The sequence below is a fragment of the Chelmon rostratus genome, chromosome 12, assembly GCF_017976325.1.
Source record: "Chelmon rostratus isolate fCheRos1 chromosome 12, fCheRos1.pri, whole genome shotgun sequence".
In the NCBI taxonomy this organism is placed as follows: Eukaryota; Metazoa; Chordata; class Actinopteri; order Chaetodontiformes; family Chaetodontidae; genus Chelmon; species Chelmon rostratus.
Genome location: NC_055669.1, coordinates 22,026,268 through 22,052,269, shown reverse-complemented (window position 1 = coordinate 22,052,269; position 26,002 = coordinate 22,026,268). Strand labels below are relative to the sequence as shown.

At 44.1% G+C, this 26,002-nt stretch overlaps 1 protein-coding gene across 1 annotated transcript in view; it reads left to right on the top strand.

The window, feature by feature from the left end:
• The window catches only part of cadm3 (cell adhesion molecule 3), a 47,131-nt gene extending 21,356 nt beyond the window's left edge, over positions 1–25,775 (top strand). The window contains exons 4-9 of the mRNA XM_041949019.1: positions 1,856–1,993; positions 12,788–12,958; positions 13,596–13,686; positions 19,113–19,285; positions 23,496–23,621; positions 25,609–25,775. Coding sequence (XP_041804953.1) covers positions 1,856–1,993; positions 12,788–12,958; positions 13,596–13,686; positions 19,113–19,285; positions 23,496–23,621; positions 25,609–25,727 — 818 coding nt within the window. The 3' untranslated portion in view covers positions 25,728–25,775. The remainder of the gene's footprint in view (positions 1–1,855; positions 1,994–12,787; positions 12,959–13,595; positions 13,687–19,112; positions 19,286–23,495; positions 23,622–25,608) is intronic.
• Positions 25,776–26,002: the final 227 nt, after the last annotated feature.

The window sequence follows — 26,002 nt, the reverse complement described above, 5'->3', positions numbered from 1 at the left end:
TTCACTTCACAATAGTAATTAAGTAAAAATGTTCCTCATTTTAACCGACTGTGCCGGAATCTGGAAGGACACCTCTGGGAAAGGACGTTGTATCATGAAATTTTGGTTTGGCTGGGGGGGCGTCCTGCTGGCTCACTTGGCTAAGCAAGAATCTGACCTTTGGCTCACTTCATCCCTCCGTCCCTTTCAGTTTGTCTTGCAAAAACTCTCTCACAAGCCACCAGTGCCCCCCCCCAAAAAAAAATTTAGTCTCGCTAAATCATTCTAATTCCCATCTTGGCTTTAAACTAATGAATTCTGGGAGTCGTATTTAATAATCCCTGCAAAATTTAATTTACTTGACATTTTGAACTGACCTAGGTGCTGAGAATGAACAGTCACACGATATTATTTACCAGACTGACTTGAATTGTGGAAATGCCACGGCCGTCAGAGATAATGCAGACGTCATGCTGCTGATTTTAAAGTGATAGCACATTCGTTTGAATTAATTACATGTCCGTGTTCATCTCAGTAGACAGCCGTCTTCACTTTTGTGGCTTCGCTGCATGTGTTGGAATATTTTATATGTATGCCACGAGTACCAGTGCAATGGTACGTTATATGATTATGCCTTAGGAATCGTCTCTGTGTTCTGTATGCTTCTGTCATGTTTTCAAGTCGTACTACAAATGTTGTCGGCATTTCAGTTATTCAAATTCATCATGATACTGACATGCACCATGTAGAATCAATGATACACTAAGAGTCTGCTGCATGTAAGAGTGGGATTTCACAGTGAAATGTCTTACTAATAGCAACTAGAAAGATACATGAAACAATCTGACCACTTCTTTAACGCTGAAAACACCGTCGTACAACCAGGGGTGCATCGATCCAATCCGCCAGATCATTATTGGGTCTGATGCTGACCTTATTACAGTTAGCAGATCTGGGATGTGCAAGAAATAACTGATCTGGATTAGATAGTTAATCAATGTGATGTGTGAAGTGTTTAAATCACCTCTTATTTTAAGTGCCACAGCAATCCCTGGCACCATATTGCCTTAAATAAAAGTGATTTTGAATTTTCTAATTTTTTTAAGAACATTACAAGCAACCTGCTGCTCTGTTTTGTTTTTTTTTCCAACACGTCCTCTAAACTCAACCACAAGCAAACAGCCACAACATCTGATTTGAGGGTTTTTGATCCCCAGCTGTCATGATGCCATCTTTTTTCTTTTTTTTACATATGACCAATGTTGAATGATTCACATGCCTGGCTTCTGATACCTGATCTGATCTGATAGCACTGTAGTTGGGGTGTGTTTAAGTCTAAACGCAAAAACTACTTGGTTACAGTTAGGAAAAGAATGTAGTCAATGTTTTGGGTTTTTGTGGTTTTTCAGTGTCTCAACCTGACCTCCTCCCTAAAAGGTTTTGTGGCGCTGCACCAACATTAAGATACTTCCGTCCTAGCTTCTGAGACACAGTGGTCACTATATGCACAGCTTAAAGTGATCGCTTGTCAGCAAAACATAGAACTGTTGTTGTGCACCTCCCCTGATGGACTCTGATGGAGAGACTGTAGGTTTAATGCATCTGGGAGGTCTACAGACATATGAGCTGCTGTGCAATGACTTTGAACCACTTTGGGGGCAAATCATTGAAATCCTGCATCATTATTTTTCTCCAAGCTGGTTTCCATCTGAGCTTTCAGAGTTGACCAAATAAATTCCCCAACTCAATACACAACAACTTTGCAAAAATTTGCAGTACTGCAGAACTTTTTTTGCTATTTCTAGCTACAAGGTTAGCCCTGCAGCATAAAGTTTTTCCTCTCTCTTGCTAACTATATAATTCTCTCTCTCTCTAGGTGTGCCCGGTAAACCTCAGATCTTGGGCTTTGAGAATGCAGTGCCAGAGGGGGACACAGTCACCCTGACCTGCACCAGCACTGGTAGCAAACCCCCCGCCAGGCTGCGCTGGTATCGAGGAGACCAGGAGCTGGAAGGTGAGTGACACAGGGAGTGTGTGGGACAATGTGTGTGTGTGTGTATTGTGTGGTGAGAAAAAGCGTGCTGGACGTGTCTCTGGCTTGTAGTCATTCTGCTTCTGTGTGTGTGGTAAGGAAGCGCATTTGTGTGGTTGTGTGTATGTGTGTTGGACAGTGTTTGTGTAGCTGCAAGGTTAGGAATGCAAGGATGTGGTTTGTGCTTGCGTACGTGGAATGTGTTTCTCTGCGGGTTTACAATAGTGTTTGAGTGACCCTGCAGAAATCAGTGTGTATGTGGATTTGCAAGTGTGTCTTTTTGCACACGTGCAAATTTGTGCACATATCCCTCGCATGTGAGCATTTGTGTGTGTCTTTGATCGTGTGAGAACGTAGCAGGCGCGTGTGATCATGCTGTGTGCGTATTGTGTCCTTGCCACGTTGCCTGCTGTCTCTCTGTGTGTCCCAAACCTGTGCCTGCATATGTGTGTGCGCAAGTGCAAGAGCATATGTGTATGTGCAAATGCGAGAGCATGCTGCTTGTGTGTGCGCGTGTGCGTGTGAGCGCAGAAACATGCTGTGAGTGTGTTTGCGTCCTTCTTTCCCATCATTCATTCCTTCGTGTCCTGATCCTGTAAATTTGTGCTTATGCATGTATTCAGGAACTGTGAATGTGTTCGCTTTTCTTCTATTTTGTGTGCATGTGTGTTGATGCAGAGTTTATTTGCACAAGCGTGTGTGTGTGTGTCATCCGTTGAGCTGCAACATATCTGCAACTGGGAGTGACACAACAGAGAACAAGAGATAGCGTGGGTCGGATCTAGCCGGGGATAACGACAGAATCCAGCAATAAAAGGCAGGGCGGAGGAGAGGATGAAGGGATGAGGTCGAACAGAGAAACAGAGATAGAGAGAGCTTTGCATGAGGTCAGACTGACTGGTCTTTTGTTACAGATAAACAGGAGAAATGAGCAGGGAAGAGAAAGAGAGAGCGCAGCGAGGATGCCATGAGACGACAAATTAACCGGCTTTCTTCTTACAGATAAACTGAAAATCAAGGAGAGACGATTGGCATCCTCTGACTCACACCAGTGGTATTGGCAGTGGTAGCATTTCTCCAAAATACGACCATGTTTCCCGTAAATCCCCCTGCTTCGTGTTGCCTCATCAGTCAAAGGTTTTCTGTTTAGCTTTACCAAGCAGAACAAACATATTGGAAGTGTTGTTTCTGTCACCCTTTCGCTCCTTCCACCATCTGCCGTTATCAGAAACTCTAAAAGCTTTAAGCTCTGTTTGAAGAACAGCGCCCTCTGTCTGTTTGCTAAGCTCTCCAGCAGATGTCCCGCCAAATCTGCTCTGTGCACGCTGCAGTGTTCAGACTGCTAGATCTTCTTTGCAATGGCCTTTTCTACAGTAATTATACTAATATAATATGATGATGTAATATGTTAATGATTTATTGATGTGAAAATGCTTTCCTCAGGCTTTGTAATGCAAACATGCCCGTCTTGTGTCCTGATGCCTTGGCAGTGTTAGTGTTTGCTATAATTATGGATTGAAATGAATCAAAAGAATGGACTGAAGCTACAAAGAGAAGGAGGAATGGGAGAGCTGCCTGCCTGAGGACAGATTATCTGCTCTTTTTGTTACAGCTGAACTAAATACAGGAGACAGAGGGAAAGAGGAGTCTAGAGATTGTTGCTTTTTAAAGAGATTGGATTTCTGTTTAAAGGGTCAGCTCCACCAAAATACAAAAATATGTATTTTACCTCCTACCTGTAATAGTAGCCCGCCACGCAGATAGTTTTGGTTTTATTTGTCCAGCTTTTGAGATATTAGTCTCTTGAGCAATGATCCAATATAATGGAGGTGAAAGCAATTTGGTTTGTGGTGCGTTGAAACATTGAAACATTTAATTAAAAAAAAAAATCTGCAGCAAGATGTCTTTCCAGACACGATGTTTTGATTTCTCTGGATCCACAGCTCTCACTTTGACCAGTTTCCATAGGAACTACGTCTTCTGAGGAAACAGTCTGATCCCCAGGAATTATGTTTATGTTGAGCATATCTGCACTTCCATCCATCCAGTACCAGCCCAGAAAGCAGTGTGCCCTTTATGTGGCAAGATGGAAAGTAGAGGGGTGGAGGTCCAGGAGCTGGACTGGCGTGTAGCACATCCGACACCAGAGTTTATGTCCTGTCATAGATGCACAATTAGTGCTTTTCTCTCCCCCTCTGTAACCACAATCTTTCCCTTACCTTAACCATAATAGGGTACTCTGACAAATTAGTATTGCACGCTGGTAAACTTAATCGTATTGATCCACCTCCAAAAACACAACATCCATACATTTCCCATAATGCAACTTGACAGCATCCTTCATTAGTTGTTTCCCTGTCTGGTAAAGTTCATCGTCTCTGAAACTCCATGCATCATTTTTTTTAATGTGGGCTTTCTGTTGAAACGTCTCTCAGCCCGGTGATATATTAGATAGATACGACACCATCAGGGTTATTTTTTCAGACTGTGGAAAAAGACACAGAAGACATTTCCGCTGCTTCCACAGGCTGACTCGTACTCCTCATGACTACCAAACGAAACACTGTGTATAAAATTGTGCCCCATTAGCCATAGTTTATATGCCGTTATCCTTTCCATTCCCATGCAGATTCATTGCATAAATGAATTGCTGTAAAAACGTTGGCATTGAATGTTAAAAAGCACTGTCACTGAGTGCGGTCAAGGCTTTTGCTGAATCAGCGGTCTTGTCTGCTGATAGTTGCATCCAGAGTAACAGGGACATTGGTTCTGTTTAGTAATTTGGGTGAACCGACCCTTTATAGAGCGGGAGAAGAGAAAAATGGAGCCAGACAGAGAGAGATTTAAAGGAGATCAACTCGATGTGAATGATGGTGTGTTCGAGGCCTCGCCCAGCCGCTCTGACACCACACAACACCAATCAGTCATTGCTGGAATGACACACTCGCTCTCTCTCGCGCACACACACACACACACACACAGTGGGTTTAACACACAAACACTGGTAATGGACAGATGATAATCACACACACACACACACACACACACGCACACACACACACACAGTCGCACTGTGCTCATCTCCGGCTAGATAGCAGCAGAGCAGGGTCAGCGTGCTATTAGCACAGCTTCTCATTCATGCAGTTCGTTGTCAGTGTGTGTGTGTGTGTGTGTGTGTGTGTGTGTGTTAAAAAGATGCGTCCATAGACTGCTGCTCACCACTGCTTCTTTGACAGCTTCACTGACAGTACAAGCAAAGAAGGAGCGGGATGGGGAGAGAGAGAGAGAGAGAGAGGGGGGGGGATGAGGGTGACACAGATGTAGCGAGAGAGAGTGTGTGTGTGTTTGTGTTTGTGTGTGTGTGTGTGTCTCTGTGTGTGTGAATGAGAGAGACGGCGAGAAAGTGACAGCAGCGAGGGGCTGCAGAGAAAACAGAACAGAGAGGCAGTGAGTGAATGAGCGGGAGAGAGTGTGTGTGTGTATGTGTGCGAGAGCGAGCAATGGAAGTTGCAAAGAGGCGTCAGAAGAGAGAGACCGGAGGAAAAAGAGCGAGCAGAAGGGGAATTAAGAGAACCACAGCAGAAAAAGAAGAAGAAGAAGAAGAAGCGAAGCGGCTTTGCAGCTGAGTGGGAGCACAGACTGGGGGCAGAGGATGAAGCAAAGGGGGACCAGTTTTAAAGAAGAGGGGACTCGAGAGCGCAACACGAGAGAGGGGAGAAAAGGAGGGGAGGCTGACGAAATGGAGAGAGAAATCCGGAAAGAGGATTTAGATAGAGAGAGGGGGGAGAGGAGGGGAGACGGAGAGCAAGAGAGTGCGGGAAAGGGAGTGGTAATTGAGAAGAATGAAAGGCTAAGAGCTTTGAAGACTGTATTAGTTGTACTGTGTGAAAGGGCTATGGATCATTTAGTGACATCGATGTATTGGATTGGGGATAATGGGGATTTATGGTGGCACTTAAGGCCACACCGGCTGCATACCGGCCCAAATTGTCATAATGCAGGACGTGGGGCGGATGGCGAAGGGTACATGGGCGTGTGTCCGTATGGAGCAGCGTAATGTAAGAGCCGTGAGAGAGACGGACAGCAGTGGAAGACGTATTCAGATCTTTGAATCAGCAGCAGCATAATGTAAAACTCCCCCGTTAAAATTTGTACTTGAGTGAAAAGTACATAATCTCCTATTTCTGCTTACAGTAAAAAAGTAAAAGTAATAATTTTCACAATGACACCTCTGAGATTGGTCCATAATCACATATATATGTCATATAACACCTACCTTGTGCGGCTTTGAAAATGAAGTAGCTTTGAGGCATGAAGAAGATTTGAAAATTAAGTGTTAACAGAAGAAGCAGTTCTCATTCCGTCTGGATTTCTCATTTGCGCCTCTTTCAACAGGAATAAATTCCACCACAATCACAGCACTTTGGGGAACGGGACAAATACAGGGCTGCTAATTTTCATTACAGATGGATCTGTCGCGTATTTTTTGATTATTCACATAATTGTTTAGTCCATAAAGTGGCAGGAGATAGAGAGGAGTTACCATCACAGTTTCCCAAAGCTCAAAATGATGTCTTTAAATTGGTTGTTTCGTCGTACCAACCGTCCAGGAGCCAGTCATCTTAGCGGTGATACATCGCATTTCAGAAGCCGGAGCCAGCGAATGATTCACATCTTTGCTTGAAAGCTGACTTAAACGATTAATTAGCTGTTGTCAATTATGTTGTCAATTATATTTTTGCGGGTAGATTAACTGACTAATCACTTCAACGCTAATTGTTTTCACAGATGCATTAATACTTAAGCAGACTTTATTACTGCACAGTGGGGGGTTGAAATGGAGAAAATCTAACAAACTTTATATAACGTTGGGAAGAATTTTATAACAATGCATCATATCTGACAAGTTGCAGACATCTTTTGTATTTAAACACTTAGTCTTTAAAGAAGTTTGTGACTTTAACTGTGAAATAAATGTGTTGAAGTTAATGGTACAGTGTTAACGTCTGAAATGTAGTAAAGTAAAAGAGGAAATTAGCAGAAAATGCAAAAACTACAATACATCTTAAGATTTTAGACTTGAGTACTTGAGTAAATGTACTTATTCACCTCCAGTTTAGACATATGAAGACAGAACCAGAATAGCTATGTTCGCCCGGTAATCCATTAACAGGACTAATTAAACCTCTTTCCAAATTAGATGACCTCACATGAACGCCCGAATCAGACCGGAGCGCTTTCACCGGCCGTAATCCGATTTAAACTTAAAAGTGATGACTGTTTTGATTATTTTAAAACCTCCGTCTTATCCAGGGAAGCAGGGCTTTTGCTGAGCATGCACGGTGGTGTTAAGCCATGCGCTACTGTCTATTCACAGTTACACATTTTCACACCTCAGAAATGCCAAGTAGAACCGGAGTCTTCTACTTCTGGCGACTGAGCAGCTTCACTGGAGTAGCTGGGGGTTAAGCGCCTTGTTCAGTCGGCGAAGTTGTTGAATAATAAGAAGGTTTTACTCACTCATTCACTCTATCTTCCCACAGTGGCCCATCTGGTCTTTTTTTAAGTTATATTTCATCCAGAATAGAGTTGCGACTGATGATTACTTTCATTTTTGATATTTTTTTTTCTGTTTTTGGAGGCATCATAATTAAGCTGAGCCCAAAGTGGCAGCTTTAAGCTTTTGTTACTTGTTTTATACGACCAACCATCCAAAACCCAGAGATATTCAAGACAAGCAGTAAAACAGCACATTTAGCACAGCCTATTTTCACCTGCTAAATGTCTTGAAATGATACATTGATTCTTTTGTTGTGGACAAAATTGTGTGGACTCTGCAAACACTGCAAAAAGTTTTACTGTAATAAATCTTTTTGCATTTGAATATTTTCTAAATGAAAACAATATCATGTGGATAATTTCACACACAAAAGGTTTCAGTGATTTCCTTCCTCTCAGGTGGCTGTTGATGAATTGAAGTAGTCATGTTTCACAAGATGATGAACTGCATTAAACTTTTTGTCACACACCTCGGCGTTTCTTACAGATGCATAACGTACCCTTTAGCCTCTCTATGAGACGCACCGGACTTTCAGCTAACTCCAACGTAAACTCCTCCGCTGCAACTGCTCCGGCCGCCCAACATGATCTCATCCCAGGTCGTCAAAAATGCTGACGCTGCTTTAAGCCTTCTTGTTGTCAAACAGTCACACTTTGGTTTGGTTTAAGCAACAAAACTACTTGGTTAAGTTTAGGAAACATGGTTCACTTTTGGTTTCTCGCGGGACGTGAATCCCAGTAAAGGTCCTGCATCTGTTTGATCCATCCATCTAGCCCACCGTCCTCCATTTGAAGACTTTCTTGCTCTTTATACTACGCCGCCTTGCTCCGAGTGTCTAATATTGCCACAGATGAGTTTACAGTCGAGTTAGTTGAACACCTGGTGCGCCTCATAAAGACACTTAAGGGCGCCTTGTGCTGCGTGAGCCACTGAGGGGCGTGACAAAGTGTCGCTATTTGTCGCTCTGGGAATGAGACCAGGCTCTAAAATCACATGAAGCTCCTGCTCTCAGATTCATGTCTTTGATTATAAAAACAACATTTTGCATCTCATTGGTTCCATCCACTAATCGATTCATGGACTGATTCAGTCTCAGCTCTTATCCAGAACCCACGGTCACAACCACACTTCTCCAGCGTTGAAGGCCCTAGCATGCCGCATGCAGTAATTGCTGCATCCAGTTGTTTGATTCTCCTAATATGATTATTTTATGGCCGATTGTGCGCTTGAGGGTTGAAACATCAGCAGCACCAGCACCTCATCTGCATCGCATCACCACCTTGGGGGTAGTTAGTCTCAAGGATGTGCCAGTTGCCCACCTTTTTATTCGAAGAAAAGGGAGTTTTAATAAAAACGTATTCCGGTATACCATTAAACTTTTAGCAGGTGCTGGAATATACTCAAGATTAAATAATAACGAAGGAGAATGCCGCACATACGTACACCGATTGAATATTGATATTTATTTTTAATTATTTATCGGCCATTAAAAATATTACTTTGATTTATTTGGTATTTTTGTCAACTGTTGTAAACCCTCACGCTTTTTTTTTTCTACCATAATAATAAATCAGGTGATAATGCGATTATTTCATAAATTGAAACTGTAACATGTCCATACACAATGAATTGAGGACGCAGAAGCATGAGTGTGCGTGACTACAGTATTTTTATCAACAATTTTTTTTTTCTCTCAGATAAGCTCTCTTAAAGAGGTTAGCCAAATCTACTGCATGCTTTCCTGCAAATATATCTGGGTCATAATATATTCTGGTTTTTTTTATATTTAACACTGATCAACCATCATTTTCACACCTTTATTTTTACCTCTACCCACCTTCATCTCTGCATCATATTTTCTGTTGCATGGTCTGTTCTACAGTCTGCTTATATATGTAGAGATCCAGCTTGCTCTCTAGCTTGAGGGCACAACTCTCATACTTTGCACATAAATTAAACCTGCACTAACTGATTTTTTGCCACTTGGGAGCTGTGGAGACAAGCTGCAACCAACACTGACATCTTATAAAGTTGGATATGTCGAACTTGGTAGGAGCAACATTTACATATCTGGCAGCTATGGAGCTGCATTATCACTCATTTAGAGTCGTGTTTGCATTCACCTGATTAATTTAAGTCCAGTGTTCACTCTCTTTCAGCTCAGTTTTAGTCTTCACTAACTGGTGAGGCAATATCTGGCTGCTAAATGCTCCACTATGTTCACCAGCTAGTCGCTAACTGTACCTGTCTGATGTTTGGTGCTGGACGGGCGGGGTACAGTGACTTTAGCTGAAAACAGCTGCCTGCTGCAGCTGGAAACGACGCTATGAGAGCCGTTGTGGGCCCAAAACAATCAGCTGAAAGACACTTAAAAACACTGGAGTCAGGTGCTAACTGTCTTTTGTTTCATCACTGTGAATGATCTCTTTCACATAGTCCCGTAAGACGTAATAAAAATCATTATAGCTGCTTTAACTACAATTAAAGGGTTGGTTAACCCAAATCACACATCTCATTTACATCTGGTGCCTGGCCATGCAGATACTTTTCATTTTATTTGTGCAGGTTTTGAGAAGTCGCCAAGATTGTGGTGAATAGAATTTTGTTCTCAGTCCTCAAAGTACTGAAGAATGACATCAGCAACGTCTGCTTCCAGAAACAAAATACTGATTACTCTGGATAATCCACCGGAGAACAGTTTTTATTGGAACTACTTCCTAACATAGAAATATTCCTCAGTATGAAGAACTGCTCCCAGCCTGTTGTGTGGATTACCCAGAGTAATGAGGAGAGAGAACCACAATCTAAACACTCCCTTGTACATAAAGGTGGAGACAGGCTTGGTAAAGATGAATATCTTGAAACCTGGGCAAAAAACAAAGAGCTCCTGTTTGTAATTGCTGTGAACTGACCCTTTCTTTGCTTGTATGTAATCCAGTTTAACACAACCTGTTGCTGCTCTCTGGTCTGATTTGCTTGCTGCTCCGCTTGCAGCAGCTGACACGCAAATCTACCCTGATTATCTAATAATGAACTGAAGAAATGTGAATTACGACTAAATGTGCATCACTGCTGTCTTGGGGAAAAAACACTTAAACTGACTGCATCTTATTTTTTCCTTAATGAATGTGTGGAGTCGGTTCCATGACCCCTTGGGCCTGAAAAACTTATTAAAACACAATGGTATGATTTCCAAAATACTGTACGCGAGAGAGAGTGAGTAAACAAACAGGATTTCTTCAATCCCAGGTCTGGTTTTGGATATCCACGGTCTTTAATAAAGGCGATATACTGTCTATGTGCCAAGAGAGAGGATGGTGGCGAAAGGACTCCTCTGAGTGGCGTAGGATTATTGAAATGCACCTGGAAAGTAAACTAATTTTCTCTGTGGGTCAGAGGACTGGTTATGGTAATAAAAAGAGAGATGTCATTAGATTCAGTGGTGTTTGAAGAGTTCTCTGGAGGAGGAGGAGGAGGAGGAAGAGGAGGGGTCTGTAATATCTGTGTGTTTGAGAGAAAAAGGGCGAGACAGAGGAAAAAGCATGTGTGTGTGTGTGAGTGTGTGTTTTCCAATCTGCTCCCCTGCCACTATCTCTGTCTCCTCTGTGTGTATGTTATTCATGAGCTTGACCTACATGTGCTCATGCTTGCGTGTGCGTGTGTGTGTGTGTGTGTGTTAGTCCATGCAGGAGAAAGTGATAAGGTTCCAGTCCACTTTCCAAAATTCACCAACCACTTTCACGGTCTGACCACCCAGTTTGATATTTTCTCTTACAATAGAGTGCGATCCCCGGATGACAGTCTCCACTGTGTTTATGCTTTCATACTTTGTCTCGTGCCTGCTGCTGCTGCTCGAATTCACTTGCACCTGCCCAACTCTTCTTCTTCTCCTTTTTGTTCTGCACAGACGGCCAAAAATGTGAAATAAAGGAAAGAAAGGGGAAAACAGCAGAAAATCTGTACCTGAATGTGCATATTATTCCAGGGAGCTTAAACCGTAAAAACAGACCTGTTTTATCACTCCAAACAGCAAAATATGGCTGCAGCAGCTTGCCTTTAAGATGCCATAGATTCTCTTTATTTGCTAAAATGAAGCTCTGTTCTTGGGTATAGTTGCCTCTCTATCCTCAGTGATTGATTACATCATGTGAAATGCAAGCTGTCTCCTAAGCAACAGCGAGCAAGTGAATCCAAAGAAAGCCAGACTGAGCAACATTGGATCTTTAGCCTCTCTCGTCCCTTTGGTGTCCTTCAGCATGGAACATCACAGACAGGCCTGGTTAGAAAACATGAGCGCACTGCATGCAGTTTACTGATGTTACACTACAGGGGCTGAAGGGAAGTGAAATTTTCCCTTTCTTTACTTTTCACGTGAACAAGGATGTTGTGGCTGGATGTGAGACTGACACTGTCTGGACTGTTTATTTATGCCTTTTTATAAGTGAGTAAATTTAAGTGGATTCGACCACAATGGCAGCATTTCAGACTGCAACTAACCACCATTTCCATCACTGATTCCTTTTTGTTTTTTTTCTGACGGGCCGTCCAAATTCCCAAAGAAATGAAGCAAATCCTCAAAATTTGAGAAGCTGAAACCACTGAATGTTTGTCAGTTTAGCTTGATTAATTAATTAAGACATTAATCAATTATAAAAATTGTCACTGATTAATTTTCTGTTGATCCTCTAACTGGCTACTCATTTCCACAAAGTGGGAGAAATCCACACCTCAGACCCATGTTGCTTCTGCTACTCATTGTAGCCTTTGAAGATAAACCTGCAGGCTTTATATGATCACATTTCATTGGACAAAACTTTGGTATGCATCACCGAATGAGTCAGCAGAAAATATTGATCCTTTTAGTGGTAAAATGTGTGATATAGCTTTAGAAATGCGTGGAAATGCACTGCTAGACCTACAGTATATGTAGCATACAGTGATAGCAGGACAAAACACCCAGGGGCATAAGGTAACGGCGCAGAAAAGCTGTTTTTCATTTAATGGGAACAAATGGGGGTCACTGCAGTTCTGTACAGTTGTACAACATGAAACTACCACATCCAAATTACAGTAAAAGACTCTTTTTCTGTGCCTTAGTTTATGTTTGGTGTGTATTTTTGTATCCGTCTGGGCCTTGTGTTGTACTGTTCCCCGGTTAAGATGCAGACACCTTCCTCTTGACTGTCCCCTCCCCTTCTCGTCCCTCTTCACCTCAGGACGCCCAGACGTGGTGGTGTCCGTTCCAGACGAACCCACATACAACGTGAGCAGCGAGCTCACCCTGAAGGTGAGCCGCAGCGACGACAACGCCCTCATCACCTGCGCCGTCGACCATCCCTCTCTCGCCCCGGGGGACAAGAGGAGCGAGCAGGCCCTGCGGGTGTTGTGTGAGTCAACTGGGAAATGGGGTGGAGTGGGGAGGAGAGGAGATACGGAGGATGCTGGGGGAGGAGAGGGGGAGTAGAGGACGGATGTGAGAGGGAAATGGAAACCTCAGACTGCTTTGTTTTTTATTTCTGCCTTGCTCTTCTCTTTTATTGGGCAGTGTAGGCACATTTCCCCCCCTTTGCAGTTTGATCTCTGGCCCAGTAATTTCACATTAGCTACCAGTAATAATGACCACACAGGAATTTAACCTTTCTCTGCTGGCGCACTTGCCCAGATTTGAGTCACTGTGGATGAGAAGAGCAGGTTATCATCGAAAACGAGACTGTACACGCAGCATTTCGGAGTCTGTGCCGGTGCTGCCACCCTGTGGGCACGACCGTGGTACTGCATCGCCGAGGGAGAGTGATGTCGTTGTGTAAGGGGTTATGTCATTGTGGTAGGCAGAGAGATGGGGACGCCTACAAGATGCAGATGGGAGTCGATGGAGACGGGGATGAATGAGACGATTGGTGCTGTTTCCATGTCTGTGCGGTTATGATTCCTGTGTTATGTAACTATACTCTCTCTCTCTCTCTCTCTGTGTGTGTGTGTGTGTGTGTGTGTGTGTGTGTGTGTGTGTTTGTCCACCACTTACAGATTCCCCAAACGTTCAGATCCTGCCCGAGAGCGATCTGCCCAGAGAGGGAGAGAAATTTCATCTTCAGTGTTTGGGCGAGGGCAACCCCGAGTAAGACGCACACACACACACACACACACACACACACACTGATTTAAGCACAGTGTATACAGCAGGTGCACCCACATGCACACATACACCAACCGACTTAATTTTCTTCACATGTACAAAATCCTGGTTAGAGATTATTGGTTGGTTTATTGACTTCAAATTGCTGTACAAAAAGCATTAAATACAACTAATTAAATAAAGTAATTAAATGAACAGTACATCCAAACAATATTTATTACGCAGTATCATTTTGTCAGCACATAAGTAACATGAATGAACAACGTGTCATGTTCCAGCACCTCCAGGCAGTTTGCAACATAAGTTTTTTCTGATCTGTGCCATCAAGCTGTGGATTATGATAATTTGCTCACATTTACAAGAAAGTTAGAGGACTTAATAGTAAATTGTGTATGCCAGAGCCGCACCAGCACAAGAGCTGTTCGTGTGGCACGTCTGTGTGATGACAGGCAGAACCTTGCAAATGAAATCCTCAGTAAAGTTTTTACTGTTTGTTTACTGCAGATGGACCAACAAATCCTCATCGCTTAACTGCAGAACATGTCTGTCTGTTCCCCCCGAAAAAACACCCACACGGGTCATTTTTCTCTCTTCTGGTTGGGTTTGATTTGGACTCGGTTGAGGTCAGGGAAAGATGGTTGTCGTGGTTAGAAGACGGCCGTGTTGTTCATGTTTGGTGTCAAAGTCAGACGCTATTTGAGACGCTGTAACAAAGCCGGTAACTTCAGCCTTCCGCCAACAGGTCGCAGATCATGAAAACATAAATATGTGAATGTGTTTGAACAAATGACTGATTGATTTCTGTGGGTCAGACAGTTTCAGACAGCCAATTCAGGTTTTATGTACTATCTTTCTAATAGTGCTCATAGCCTTTTTATCGTCTCGTCTCAGCCTGTGCTAATGTAATCTCTCACCTTGATCTTGACCCAGGTTTTTTTTGTCTAGTTATTCTGTGTACATAACCCAATAGATTATCAATTATATCAAGCTTAGGCTTCCTCTAACATAGCTTCTTTTTCTCTGACTAAAGCAAGGACTGATGGAAGCCCCGACTCTCACAAATAAGGCAGGCTGGGTGCTGCTGTCCTTGCTCCAACCAAAGCTTTTTTACCACAGCCATGTGGAGGGTCTCAATAGGCTTTAGAGGCACTTTGGATGAGCATATAAAGAAGCAGACACACATGAAAACCCACCCACATTTGGTTCCTCAAAAGGTGTCAAATTACACGGCAGGTACACAATCACGAAACACAAAAGAATCCTTAAAAAATGCGCTTTGCCCACACACCCCTACAGGCTACATGTGCACGTAGCAGCACTGCACACACAGAAACACACTTGCAAGCAGTCACACATTAACATGTTCAATTTGTGACACCTTCGCATACAAGTAGTCGCTTGTCCCACGTAAGCAAACGCGCACATGGACGCAGTTTGCCAAAACACCTGCTTGTACAAGCTCTCGCTTGTTCACTGATAGTGTGTGCACAATTATTCTGATACACACACACACACACGCACAGAAACAAACTGCAACCCTCGTCTTAAACCCTGCCCACACAAATACACTCTTTCCCTTGGCCTTTCTGCATTATAGATGAACCTCCAGCCAACCAGCCCTATCGATCCACTCTCCTCCCCTCCCTGCCTCCCTCCATCCCTCCATCATCGGGTATCTCTCCGCTGCCGTGTCACTCACGGCTCGTTCGCCCCTCTCCGTCTTGTCACGACGCCTCCCTGCCCTCCTCCACCGCCACCTCTCCCCGTCCTTTCCAATAACTCTCCTCTATCTCTCCTCACACCTTTTCCCTCCTAACTCCGCATCCCTCCTCCCGCCCTGCTCTCCTACTGCCGCCCCTCCCTTCTCCCCTCTCCCCCCCTGTCAGCTCATCACAGGAGAGGCTCGGAATAAGACTAGCCGTTTAGTTTGATTGGCAGGTGGAACAGATAGGGGGCGGGGAAGGAGGAGGTGACTGTCATTGAATGTACGTGCTTTTACAGGCAGCAAGGGAGTCGATAAATTATAGACACGAGAAAAGCAAGGCATGAACAGTGTGCCACGGTCGGGGGTTCAGTTCACACAAGGACCACCTGTGCTAGAAATATATTTATTTTTGATACAATTAGACTCTGTGCATAAAAGCATCTATTACATGATGTATGTTGTATGTAAGAAATGGCCTTGTTCTATGGCAATAAATGGTTCCATGCCATTCAAAATGGCCTTGACAGCGCAAGGGTTAAGGGTTCAACTCCCACTGGGATCACCCGTATTCTAAAAATGTATTTAACTCATGGAGACACGGAGAGGCTTAAGATAAAAGCGTCCGTTGAGTGACAGAGGCTGTATGTAAGAAACAACGAGGCTACAGAGGAAGAGAAGAGGGAAATTGTGAGATCGAGTCAAAAAAAAAAAAATGACAAGGGAAGGAGCGAGGGAAGGAAAACAAACCGACAGGAGAGAGAGAGGTGGAGGGAAGCGGAGAAAAGCGTGGGCGGAGAGGAGACAGAAAGATTTGGTGACAAGCGGCGAATGACTAAGACAGAGAGGGAGAGCAAACAAGAGAACGCCAGTGTGTGTGTGTGTGCACAAGACCGGGCGAGCGTGCTCAGCTATGTGCACCGCCGCTCATGGATGAGCTACTGTCCAATCAAATCAGATACAGGTTGCCCCCTGCAGCTGTCAGTCAAAACCCAATCACCACGACAACACCTTTCCTCCGACACACCCGGCCACTCTGATCCCTCTCCTCCGCTCGAGCTGCCCTCCCCAATCAAACTCAATGAATGTCGCACTCCATTCCATGATACGCGCTTTTCTCTCCGCGGTCACATCGTGTCAGGTTCAAAAGAATAACTCACCGTATCAGATTCTATACCGTGTTTCCTTGACACCCGGCAGCAAGAGCCTTTTAATAGAAGAGAAAGGAATTCGTGCTCTACATTCTATTATATTTCCCTTGTATTCGATCAGAACGGCCCAGGAGTGCTTGCAATTGCATCACATTTCTGCACTCGAATTCGTTAAACCCAGTTCAACTCCCTAAGACTGTTCACTTAACGCATTTACAGCTAACACGCCTTGCATAACTTTGGCCTATTCAGTGCAAGATTCCTTGCGTGTGCGAGGTCATGGCCACAGTTAGAAAGCAGCAGGTGACATGAAACAGGATTACAGTAATCTGGATTCTGTGAAAGGTTAAGGCCGGCCATGTTCTACAGTATACTCCTCAGTAGAAAAAAGACCAGGAAATGACCAAAACCAACAATGAATATATATCACTGACAAGTATTTTCTGTGTAACCAAAGCGTGATGTAGTTTATTCATCTCTAGTGTTGTCCAGCAACTGCTGAAACTCATCAGCGAGCCACATCATTGCACTTAGTGTCCTGGTCCTTGTTATAATGGGCGTACTGGTTTATTTTGAGTCAAATTAGCATATGCTGTCCTGCTGCCGTACATACTCTCTAGTGCACCAAATGTGCACTCATCCGCAGTGCAAAATAGTCTCCAATTTAGGCCTGTTTGAGCTACCAGCGAGCAGTGGCTTTAGGAAACTTGGCCTTTTTGTACAGTAAATGAAGCTATACTGCAGAACTGCAAAGTCAGGTGATTAGTCACTTCATGCATTCGTTATAAATGAATAGTGATTTGAGCAGCTTTAGATGTGTCCATCTTCTGCAACAACCATTGGCCTTGGGACTGAGTGCCCCAGACAGTGTAAGTCAGAAAGAAATGAGAGTTGGACTAATGCATCATTTCTCTTGTCAGGGATTTACTGAAAATGAGAACGATGTAAAATAACACCAGACTTCTCATTTAATAGTCTCTAACAGCTCATGTGACCGATGCGCAATGTGCAAATAAGTGTTGGATTACAAAGATTTTAGACATTAACATAACCGAGCAAATCTCATATTAATAATTGAACAAAAACACCCAATGGCTAATTCTTTACCGTGATAATGATTATAGATGAGAGATGTAGGAATATGCAGCACCAAAGTACTCATAATTGCAATAAGCGATGTCTTCGAGCGTATCATGACTTTTATGCAGGGTTTACTAATGCATACATGCTAATTGAAAAGTTTCCACTTAACTCACAGCCCAGAATAGAACAGACATGCATGATGGGAATTATCGGCACGGTCTGACCAATCACCGTCCTGCACTTAAGCTACTTGCTGTATAACAGAGATTGACTTTTGAGCATTGTGTTTAATAACACTACACGAGTCACAGCCTGTAAATGTGAAGTTAATTGTTCAGTTAATTGCATATTATATAGCTGTTGGAGGCAGCGCAGTACAACAGCTGATTACGCTTTACTGCAGGTAACCAGACGATGTTGCCAAACATGGTGCAAACATGGACGTCGAATATTCGGTTTTATATTCCTCAAATGTCACAAAACTTTGAGCTGCCTCGCACGTCCCCCCGTGTGTTTGCTCAGCAGCAGGTGTCGAGGGAGCCGACGATGTTTCTCGTTATTTTTCACTCAGCTGGAGAATTTTGTCCAGCATCACAGGGAGACGTTGCAGGTTTTGTCTGTCAGAAGCATCCGGCTAGATTTTAAAATACTGGTGCGAAGGAGCAGCGAGGAGAGGTGTTGCTCCTTCTTTTAACTGTTACTGCACAGCCACAAATAGCCACCTGGCCTCCGTCATGAATTTACATATTGCACCTTTAGGTGTCGCTGAGGGTTTTTTCATATTTCCAAGAGCGATTAATCAGTCCAACCCATTCAGGTCTGTCCCCGATTCCGACTCCCTGTCATTGTAATTACTGTACAGCGCTTAAGGACTCGCACATTTACATAATTGATTCTTTTATCAAGGCACGTCTCGCTATCTCTCTCATACACAATCTGTTATGCAGAATGGATTTTTTAAGGCAGGCTGATTTGAAATGCTGATCTTTGTTCTGTTGTCTTCTTCTCCCTCCATCTCTTCTAATCTCGTTTCTTCTTCAAGCTGCGGCACTCCTCTTCTGATCGTTCGCTTCATCCTCCCTTTTTTTCCACTCTTGCTGTCTGCTGCGACAGCCCTCTCCCCTCAGTCCCTTGTCTGTTTTCTTACAGTAACATCCATCACCTTCTCTTATTTGTTCTTACTTGCTCCCCTGTCCTGCTTTTATCTTTTCTTTTCCCGTCTTCATACCCCCCAGGTCTAACCTCCCCTCTAACCGTCTCTTTCTTTCCCTCTGCTTCTCCTCTTCGCCCTTGATCCTTTCGTTTTTTCTCTCTCCTGCAGCACAACACACATCTCCCTTCTCCTCTCATCTCTTCGCCCCTTTTTTGATTTTCACTTTTAGTTACTCTGCTTTTTTTTGCAAAATGTGCAGAATACATACAGTTTAACTCTCTCACTCGTTCTGTGTCTCTCTTTCTCTCTCCTGTCTCAGGCCCACCTCCTACACGTGGGAGAAGAAGGACGGAGAGCTCCCCCCGCTGGCCAAAGTCGACGTTGCGTTCTTGCACTTCGAAATGCTCAACAAATCAGATAATGGCGTCTACCTCTGCAACGCTGACAACGGCATTGGAAACAGCCAGGGGGAGTACACACTCCTGGTGCAAGGTAACAGGCCAAAGTGAAAAGAAGGGAGGAAGAGCAGTCAGGAAGGGGGATGTGTGGTGGGGAAGAGATGTAGAGAAAGAGTTTGGGATGTCTTCTTCTTTTACGTTTCTTCATCACGTTTTTTTATTTCTGTCGTTTGTTGTGGCTTTTGCTTGTACTTCCATCTTTTTTCTCTTCTGATTTTCTTTCGTTTCTTTCCTCCTGTTTTTGTTTGTCGTTTTCTTTTGTTTTTTCTCATCCAACCGCGCCACCATAACCGCCACCGCCACCGCTTGCCATCCAACCGCTTTTGCTCGTTCTGGCGCTTCTCTCCCTTCACTTTTATGGTCCCGTTCGTTCGATCCACGGCCATTTTTGCGCTTTGCTTGCTCATTCCCACTTCGCCTCATCTTCGTCCTCCTCCTCCTCTTCCTCCTCCTGCTCCTCCCAAGATCCCATGGACCCAGACTCCCTGGACACCTCCTTCCCCTCCCTTGGCTCTTCAGCCCATCCAGCTCTCCATCCCTCCTCCTCCTCCTTCTCATCCTCCTCTCCTCCTGACATCTTCTCTGGCTCTGGCTCTGACCCCACATATTCCTCCTCTGCCCCTGACCTCGTCTCCACCTCCTCCACCGAGTCCTCCCCCTCCCCCACCCCCTCCGCGGCTGACGATGCGACCGCCATATCCGAACTCTCCACCACCACCACCCTCTCCAACGCCCTCTTCCCTGACCTGCCCCTCTCCCCCTCCTCTGCAAGCATCGCTCCGTCCACTTCCACTCCCTCGTACTCCTCCCCCGCCTCCACCCTTACTCCCTCAGTTTCCGTCCGGCTGAATGGAGTGTACACATTCACAGGTAAAACCATCTGAGTTACACACTTGCACACACACTTGCAAACAAACGAGATGCGAGAAGCTTAGTAATGGAGTGGAAAAACAAACAGCGTTCAAGTTACTACTTTGCCATTTTGTTCTTCAACACACAAACTGTGCTTGCATTGTGGAGGAGGCAAAGACACTGGGAGTTTGTTTTACACACACACACACACACACACACACACACACATGCAAACACGTACTCAAAGCTGACAGCAAGAGCAGATTTGAAGAAGCACACGATGGAGGAAAAAATGGCGTTCGTGTGGCCTTGTCACAGCTGTTTGATGCTTTTTTTTTTCTTGTTTCCCCTCTTTCTTCCTGTTAACAATCCCTAACCCTAACCCCAACCCCCCCAACACACACTCCTCCACTCATCTCACCATCCATCCATCCATTCATCCATCAATCTAATCCATCTACTCATCCACTTGAGAAGATGCCGCAGAGAACATTGCAGGTATAACTTTTCCACCAGTCACCTGTCGTCCTGCCTTTTCTGTCGTTCTAACTTTTCGTCTGTCTGTCCATCCGTAGGTCTGATTGTCTGTGGTTCTGTCTGTTTTGGTCTGTCTGTCACTCTGGAAAAAGTCTAGTCTGAGGACACTTTGAACTCTGAAAGCGGAGGGATGAATATTTCATACTCCTGCCCACGTAATGCTTTGTTGTTGCCCATACATGCACCGACAGGCTCAACACACAAGCTCACACACACACACACACACACACACACACAAACTATCACACAATGCAACACACACTCACCTCGGCACCGTTCACACCAGGCCCTCACATCTATCTCACAAAGACACACACACACACACACACACACACACACAAGCATGACCTCCTAAGTGGTACAAGTCATTTACACAGTGTTCCACTTCCTCTGTGTGTGTCTCTCTATGTGTGTGTGGTTTTTTTTTTCTATGTGTGTGAGTGCTGGGAGGAGGAGGGGGAGGTGGGGGGGAGTCAGGCATGGAGGTGTTCTTGGGTCTTGTCTGCTTTCCTTTGATGCTGACAGCAGGATTTATGGGCTCATTCTCAGTCTCGCCTCGTCAGCATGCCCCTCTCACCTCCACGCCGGCCAGCCGGAGTGTGTGTTCAACTTTCTGTGTGTGTGTGTGTGTGTGCGTGTGTCATTCTGACTGGTGCTCAGAGTCTCTCCTCCCCAGCGCCCCTCTCCCCCTCTGCCCCCTGTTCTCTGTCTCCGCCTGGCCTCTGGTTGGCTGTTGTCATGCCCCTTCACTCCTCTAAGTGGCTGAAATGTGACTTTTTCCTCCAAAGTGGACCGTTCAACCCATCATTTGGTGCCCCAGCTGGCTAGGCTTTTAGTTTTGTCCACATTTCTGGTTGTCCGTGGATGTTGCTGTGCCTCTGCCTCTCATTCCTGTTCTCTGATTGGGTGTTTGATCTAGCTGTTTCTTCGTCTGATTGGTTGAATCCTTGCCCTCCATATTGGTTTTTACCCCTCAAACATTCACCAGGTGCAAGCCAGTCTCTCTCTCTCCAACTCCCTGTCCATTTTACTCTGTTTTTTTAGTCTTTTTATGCTTTTCAGTATGAGAAGTGCTGCTTTCGAGTTGTGGCTGTATCTGGGTGACTTTCAAATTGACACCCAGCGTTTGATCTGAAAAGTCAGGCGAAATAAATGATGTATCAAATTATTTCCGCGCAGATTGCTTTCTTCTCTGAGGGGCAAGCAGCTAAAGTGGCTGAAGCGAGGCGAACTGGGAGGAAAAATATCAAAATCTCTGCTGTTGGGTGAAAACCTTGAATCTCGAAAACATGCCAGTTTATCAGTTTATGAGGAAAAGACTCGCCTGCTGTGAATTACAAACTTTATCCACAAACTTCCACAAGTGAAAGAAATGTGTATTTTTCCATGATGAAAGCATACTTTCAGTATACAAACTATACAGGTGTATTTCTATACAGAAAAGTATATATGTATAGAAGTATATTGACAGTGTACATTTCCAGGTACTACTTCAAAGTAATCAGTGAGGAAATTAACAACTATTTATAAGACATTTACAAGATATAGTGGCGTATTTTATTCTTATTAAAAAGATATTTATTGCACTTCTTTAACATGTTCAATATACTGAATACATTTTCAATCATATGTAAACTTTAATTCAAATTAATTGTCTTAAGTACTGTTTTTAAAAATACTTTGTGTATTTAATGTGCTTTTACAGTAAATTTATAGCAAAGCAACATCACCTCTTTTGTGAATTTGCTAAAGTGAAGCATTTTAATACCTGTATTACATTGAAATTGTAATTACATAATACTTTATGAAAGTAATCGAGTCTCGTTTATAAATCTAATGTATGTATTTTTATTAATATAATATGTTATTTATTAAATACAATTTGAATTCCTCAAATTTAAATGTATTTGCAGCTGCTATATTCTTAATATGATAATTGAGTTCTTTTGCATGAACTAAAATTGAATTATTATTGTGCTTTTAGTGCAGGTGCAAAACGATTCTTCTGATATTTCAAATTGAGATAATACACTGTTTGGTGGCCAAATGTACCGCAAAATATGCTACAAATATATGAGTGTATTTAAATACATCTTCATCAGCCTTTTAAACACAACAACAGCAGCTTGATTTTAAACACTTGAACTTGAATTTCTTGAAGTTTTAAACGTGGGGCTTTTGGGGGGGGGGGCACGCTCTCCAGTTTAAAATTCAGCCTGGGATTCTACAAGACTGAGAGTTGTCAGAGTTTCTCAGTCCACAGAAGAGCATGAAACCCTCGGTTAAAGCGAAGACATGGAAATATCCACTGCTGAAGGGGCGTTCAGGATTTCACCCGACATCAGCTGCCCCCACGCGGCTCTTACAAGTGATCGGGCCTTGGCTGATAAACTGCACAAAATCCTGTTGCATGTTAGTCACAAGCGGTTTTTAATGGTGGCCTCTTTTCTTTCGCCTGGCTTTTTTCACATCCTTGTCTTTGTCTTCTGAAGGTTTGCCGCTGTGCCTGGGTATTATATATTGACAAGTCCTCTCCGCTCCCCTGTTCTTTTCTTTTCTTTCTGCCTTCTCTCTGTCACTCTCCCCATTATTTTCTCTCTCTCTCTCTCTATTTCTGCTGCCTTTCATCATCCGTCTCCCGTTTCCACCAATATTCATCTGCCACCTCCTCCTCCCTCTCCGCTCTCCGTCGCTCTTTCCCTTTCTCCCCTTTTTCCTCACTCTCTACCTCATTTTCTGTCGCTCCTTTTTTCTCATTCACTCTCTCTCTCCTTCTCTCTCGTTATGACCCCCGCTTTCTTACCCTTACAACATGACTTCTCCTCTCCTCTCCATCCCACCACACTCTTCTGAAGACCCCACAGCCATGTCGACCTCCTCGGGGGTGGACCACGCCGTGATCGGAGGGGTGGTAGCTGTTATTGTCTTCATCCTGCTCTGCCTCCTCATCGTCCTCGGCAGATACCTCATCAGACACAAAGGTCAACTGCTCACGCACTCGCCCGCACAGACACACGGACGCTCTCATGCATGCATGCATGAGTGTACGCTCAGATACACTTGCATAAATATGGACACACGGGTACCAAGACAAGATCTTGCACGTACAAACATGCATATGCATGCAAATGCAGGGACACCCAGAAGTGCACTCATACCTAAATATAGATTCTAAGCATAACCCTCACTTCTTTCACTCGCAAAGCAGAGAAAGAAATGAAGAATGACAAGAAGAGAATGTTTATTAATTGGCTTTTCATGCATTTTAGTTCACAGAACTTCCTGTGAGTTATACTTCCTGATGTCTGCAATGTTTCGGCTGCATGTTTTTGATAATGTGGTCAAATATGGGATTTAAAACACGTGTGGTTGAAGCGTTAATGCTTCCTGGCCATGATGTTAGTGAGTTACTCTGTTGCTCTTCTTTTTTTTTAGTCTTATTCAGGTCTCCAAAATGGCTTTTTAGCACACAAACAAGCAAGAACAAAGCAAATTCAGATATCTCAACTCCAGGTTTCAGCTCCCAAGTGGCGCTGTTGATAAACACTTGCCCGCCACCACCATCACCACGTTCCCCCCCGGCTCCAGTGCCTCCAGTGGCCAGTGTTCACAGATGCCAGGTCTGTGAGGGATCACGTCCCAGTCGCTGCATTCGTGACTCCCTCTGGTTGGTCCAGGCACCGGTGCAGAGCAGAGCAGGACCTGGGGGTGGTAGTGTGTGGGGCTCCTCCCTGTCTGGGGTCCAGCAGAGGATTACATGGACTGTATGAAACAGCTGACAATCTGCGCACTTACATTATGACGGCCAGAAAGATTCATCTCCTACGGTTGTACCAGGCAAAACACTCAGGTCTGATGTGCTAGCTTTTTCCAGAGCTTTCAACGACTCCTCAAAGATCAAAGATGGTCTCTGGTGTCAGGTGATCGTTTTTTTTCCGTTGCTCAGTCAGTCTTTGGTCCAAGTTCCTTGCTGTTATGCCACTGTAGCGTTTCACTCAGCTATAGCATGTTTCTACGCTGTATGTGGCCACCTGTTATCACATGACCGAAGCGGCGTACTGTACCTCGGCCTTGTGATGACAGCTGAGAACTAATTAAGTCTACTGGGTGATACAAACAATGACTGCTGCTGCTGAAAACTGCAGAAAAAGCCTCTAAGTGGACCTTGAGTTAAAATTATTTTCTATATCCGAGATCAAGAATGCGCTTTCACTTTACTCATTATGAGTAAAACTGCAAAAACGTTTAATTCTGGAGCTGCTCTTTTGAATTTAACACGAGAATAAACTGAAGGATAAAACCCGAACAGAACAGGATGAGGAAAGCTCGATGGAGCCCTGTAGGTACTGATTTGATGACCCAGGATAAAACTGAGCTACGTTTGGTTAAAATAAAAAGCTTTTTAAATGTCTAGGTCATGCATGACGTCTGTACTAATTCATTATTTTAATTTTGTCATACTAAATATTTCACTGGGCAGCTAGACTTTGAAATACAACTTCTGAAATGCTGTTAGAACAATGGTTATATGTAACCTAGATGTCTAAAAAGTGTCTAGATGTCTTTGGACCTGCAGACCAAATCAATGCTCACCGGAAGACGTTGAGTTAATTCAGAGCCATGACAGCTAAAGAAACCTCCACATAAAACCTCTCCAATGAAAAGTCCTGCGTGGTGCCCAGATAAACACTTTTTTATGAGCTGCTCTCAGGACTTTGTGTCTCTTGGTGTCCTGAAGAACCTAAAGAAAACTTTGCTACATAGTAACTCACTCACATCAAAAGTTACCTGAAGCACCTGGAGCGACAATTTAGACGTCATATTGGAACATCTTGCCACTGTCCTGCTCGCCTTAAGCCAGCTTAAAGTTCCAGTGTTTGACTTTTACTGCCTCAGCAATCTTATCTCTCCTCCTCCTCTTCCTCCTCCTCTCTCTCTCATTGTCTGTGTCTCTCTCTCCCTCCACAGGAACGTATCTGACCCACGAGGCGAAGGGCTCGGACGACGCCCCCGACGCCGACACGGCCATCATCAACGCAGAGGGAGGCCACTCCGGAGCAGAGGACAAGAAGGAGTACTTCATCTAGACAGAGGACGGAGCGGTGGAGGAAAGGAGCGGGAGGAAGAGGAGGAGAAGGAGGAAAAGATGGAGGACATGGAGTGGAGGAGAGGGGAGGAGCGAAGGGGAAAAAAAAACCTCCATTTGTTTTCACGACGCTTCAGTTCTTCACTCGGTTGGAGGGATGATGGGTGGGGAAGGGAGGGAATGAACTGTGGGCAGGATAAAGCGGCGAGCTGAGCTTCAACTGGTACTACCCTCTTTGCATTGATACAGGGAAGTGAGATTTTGCACTGACATACG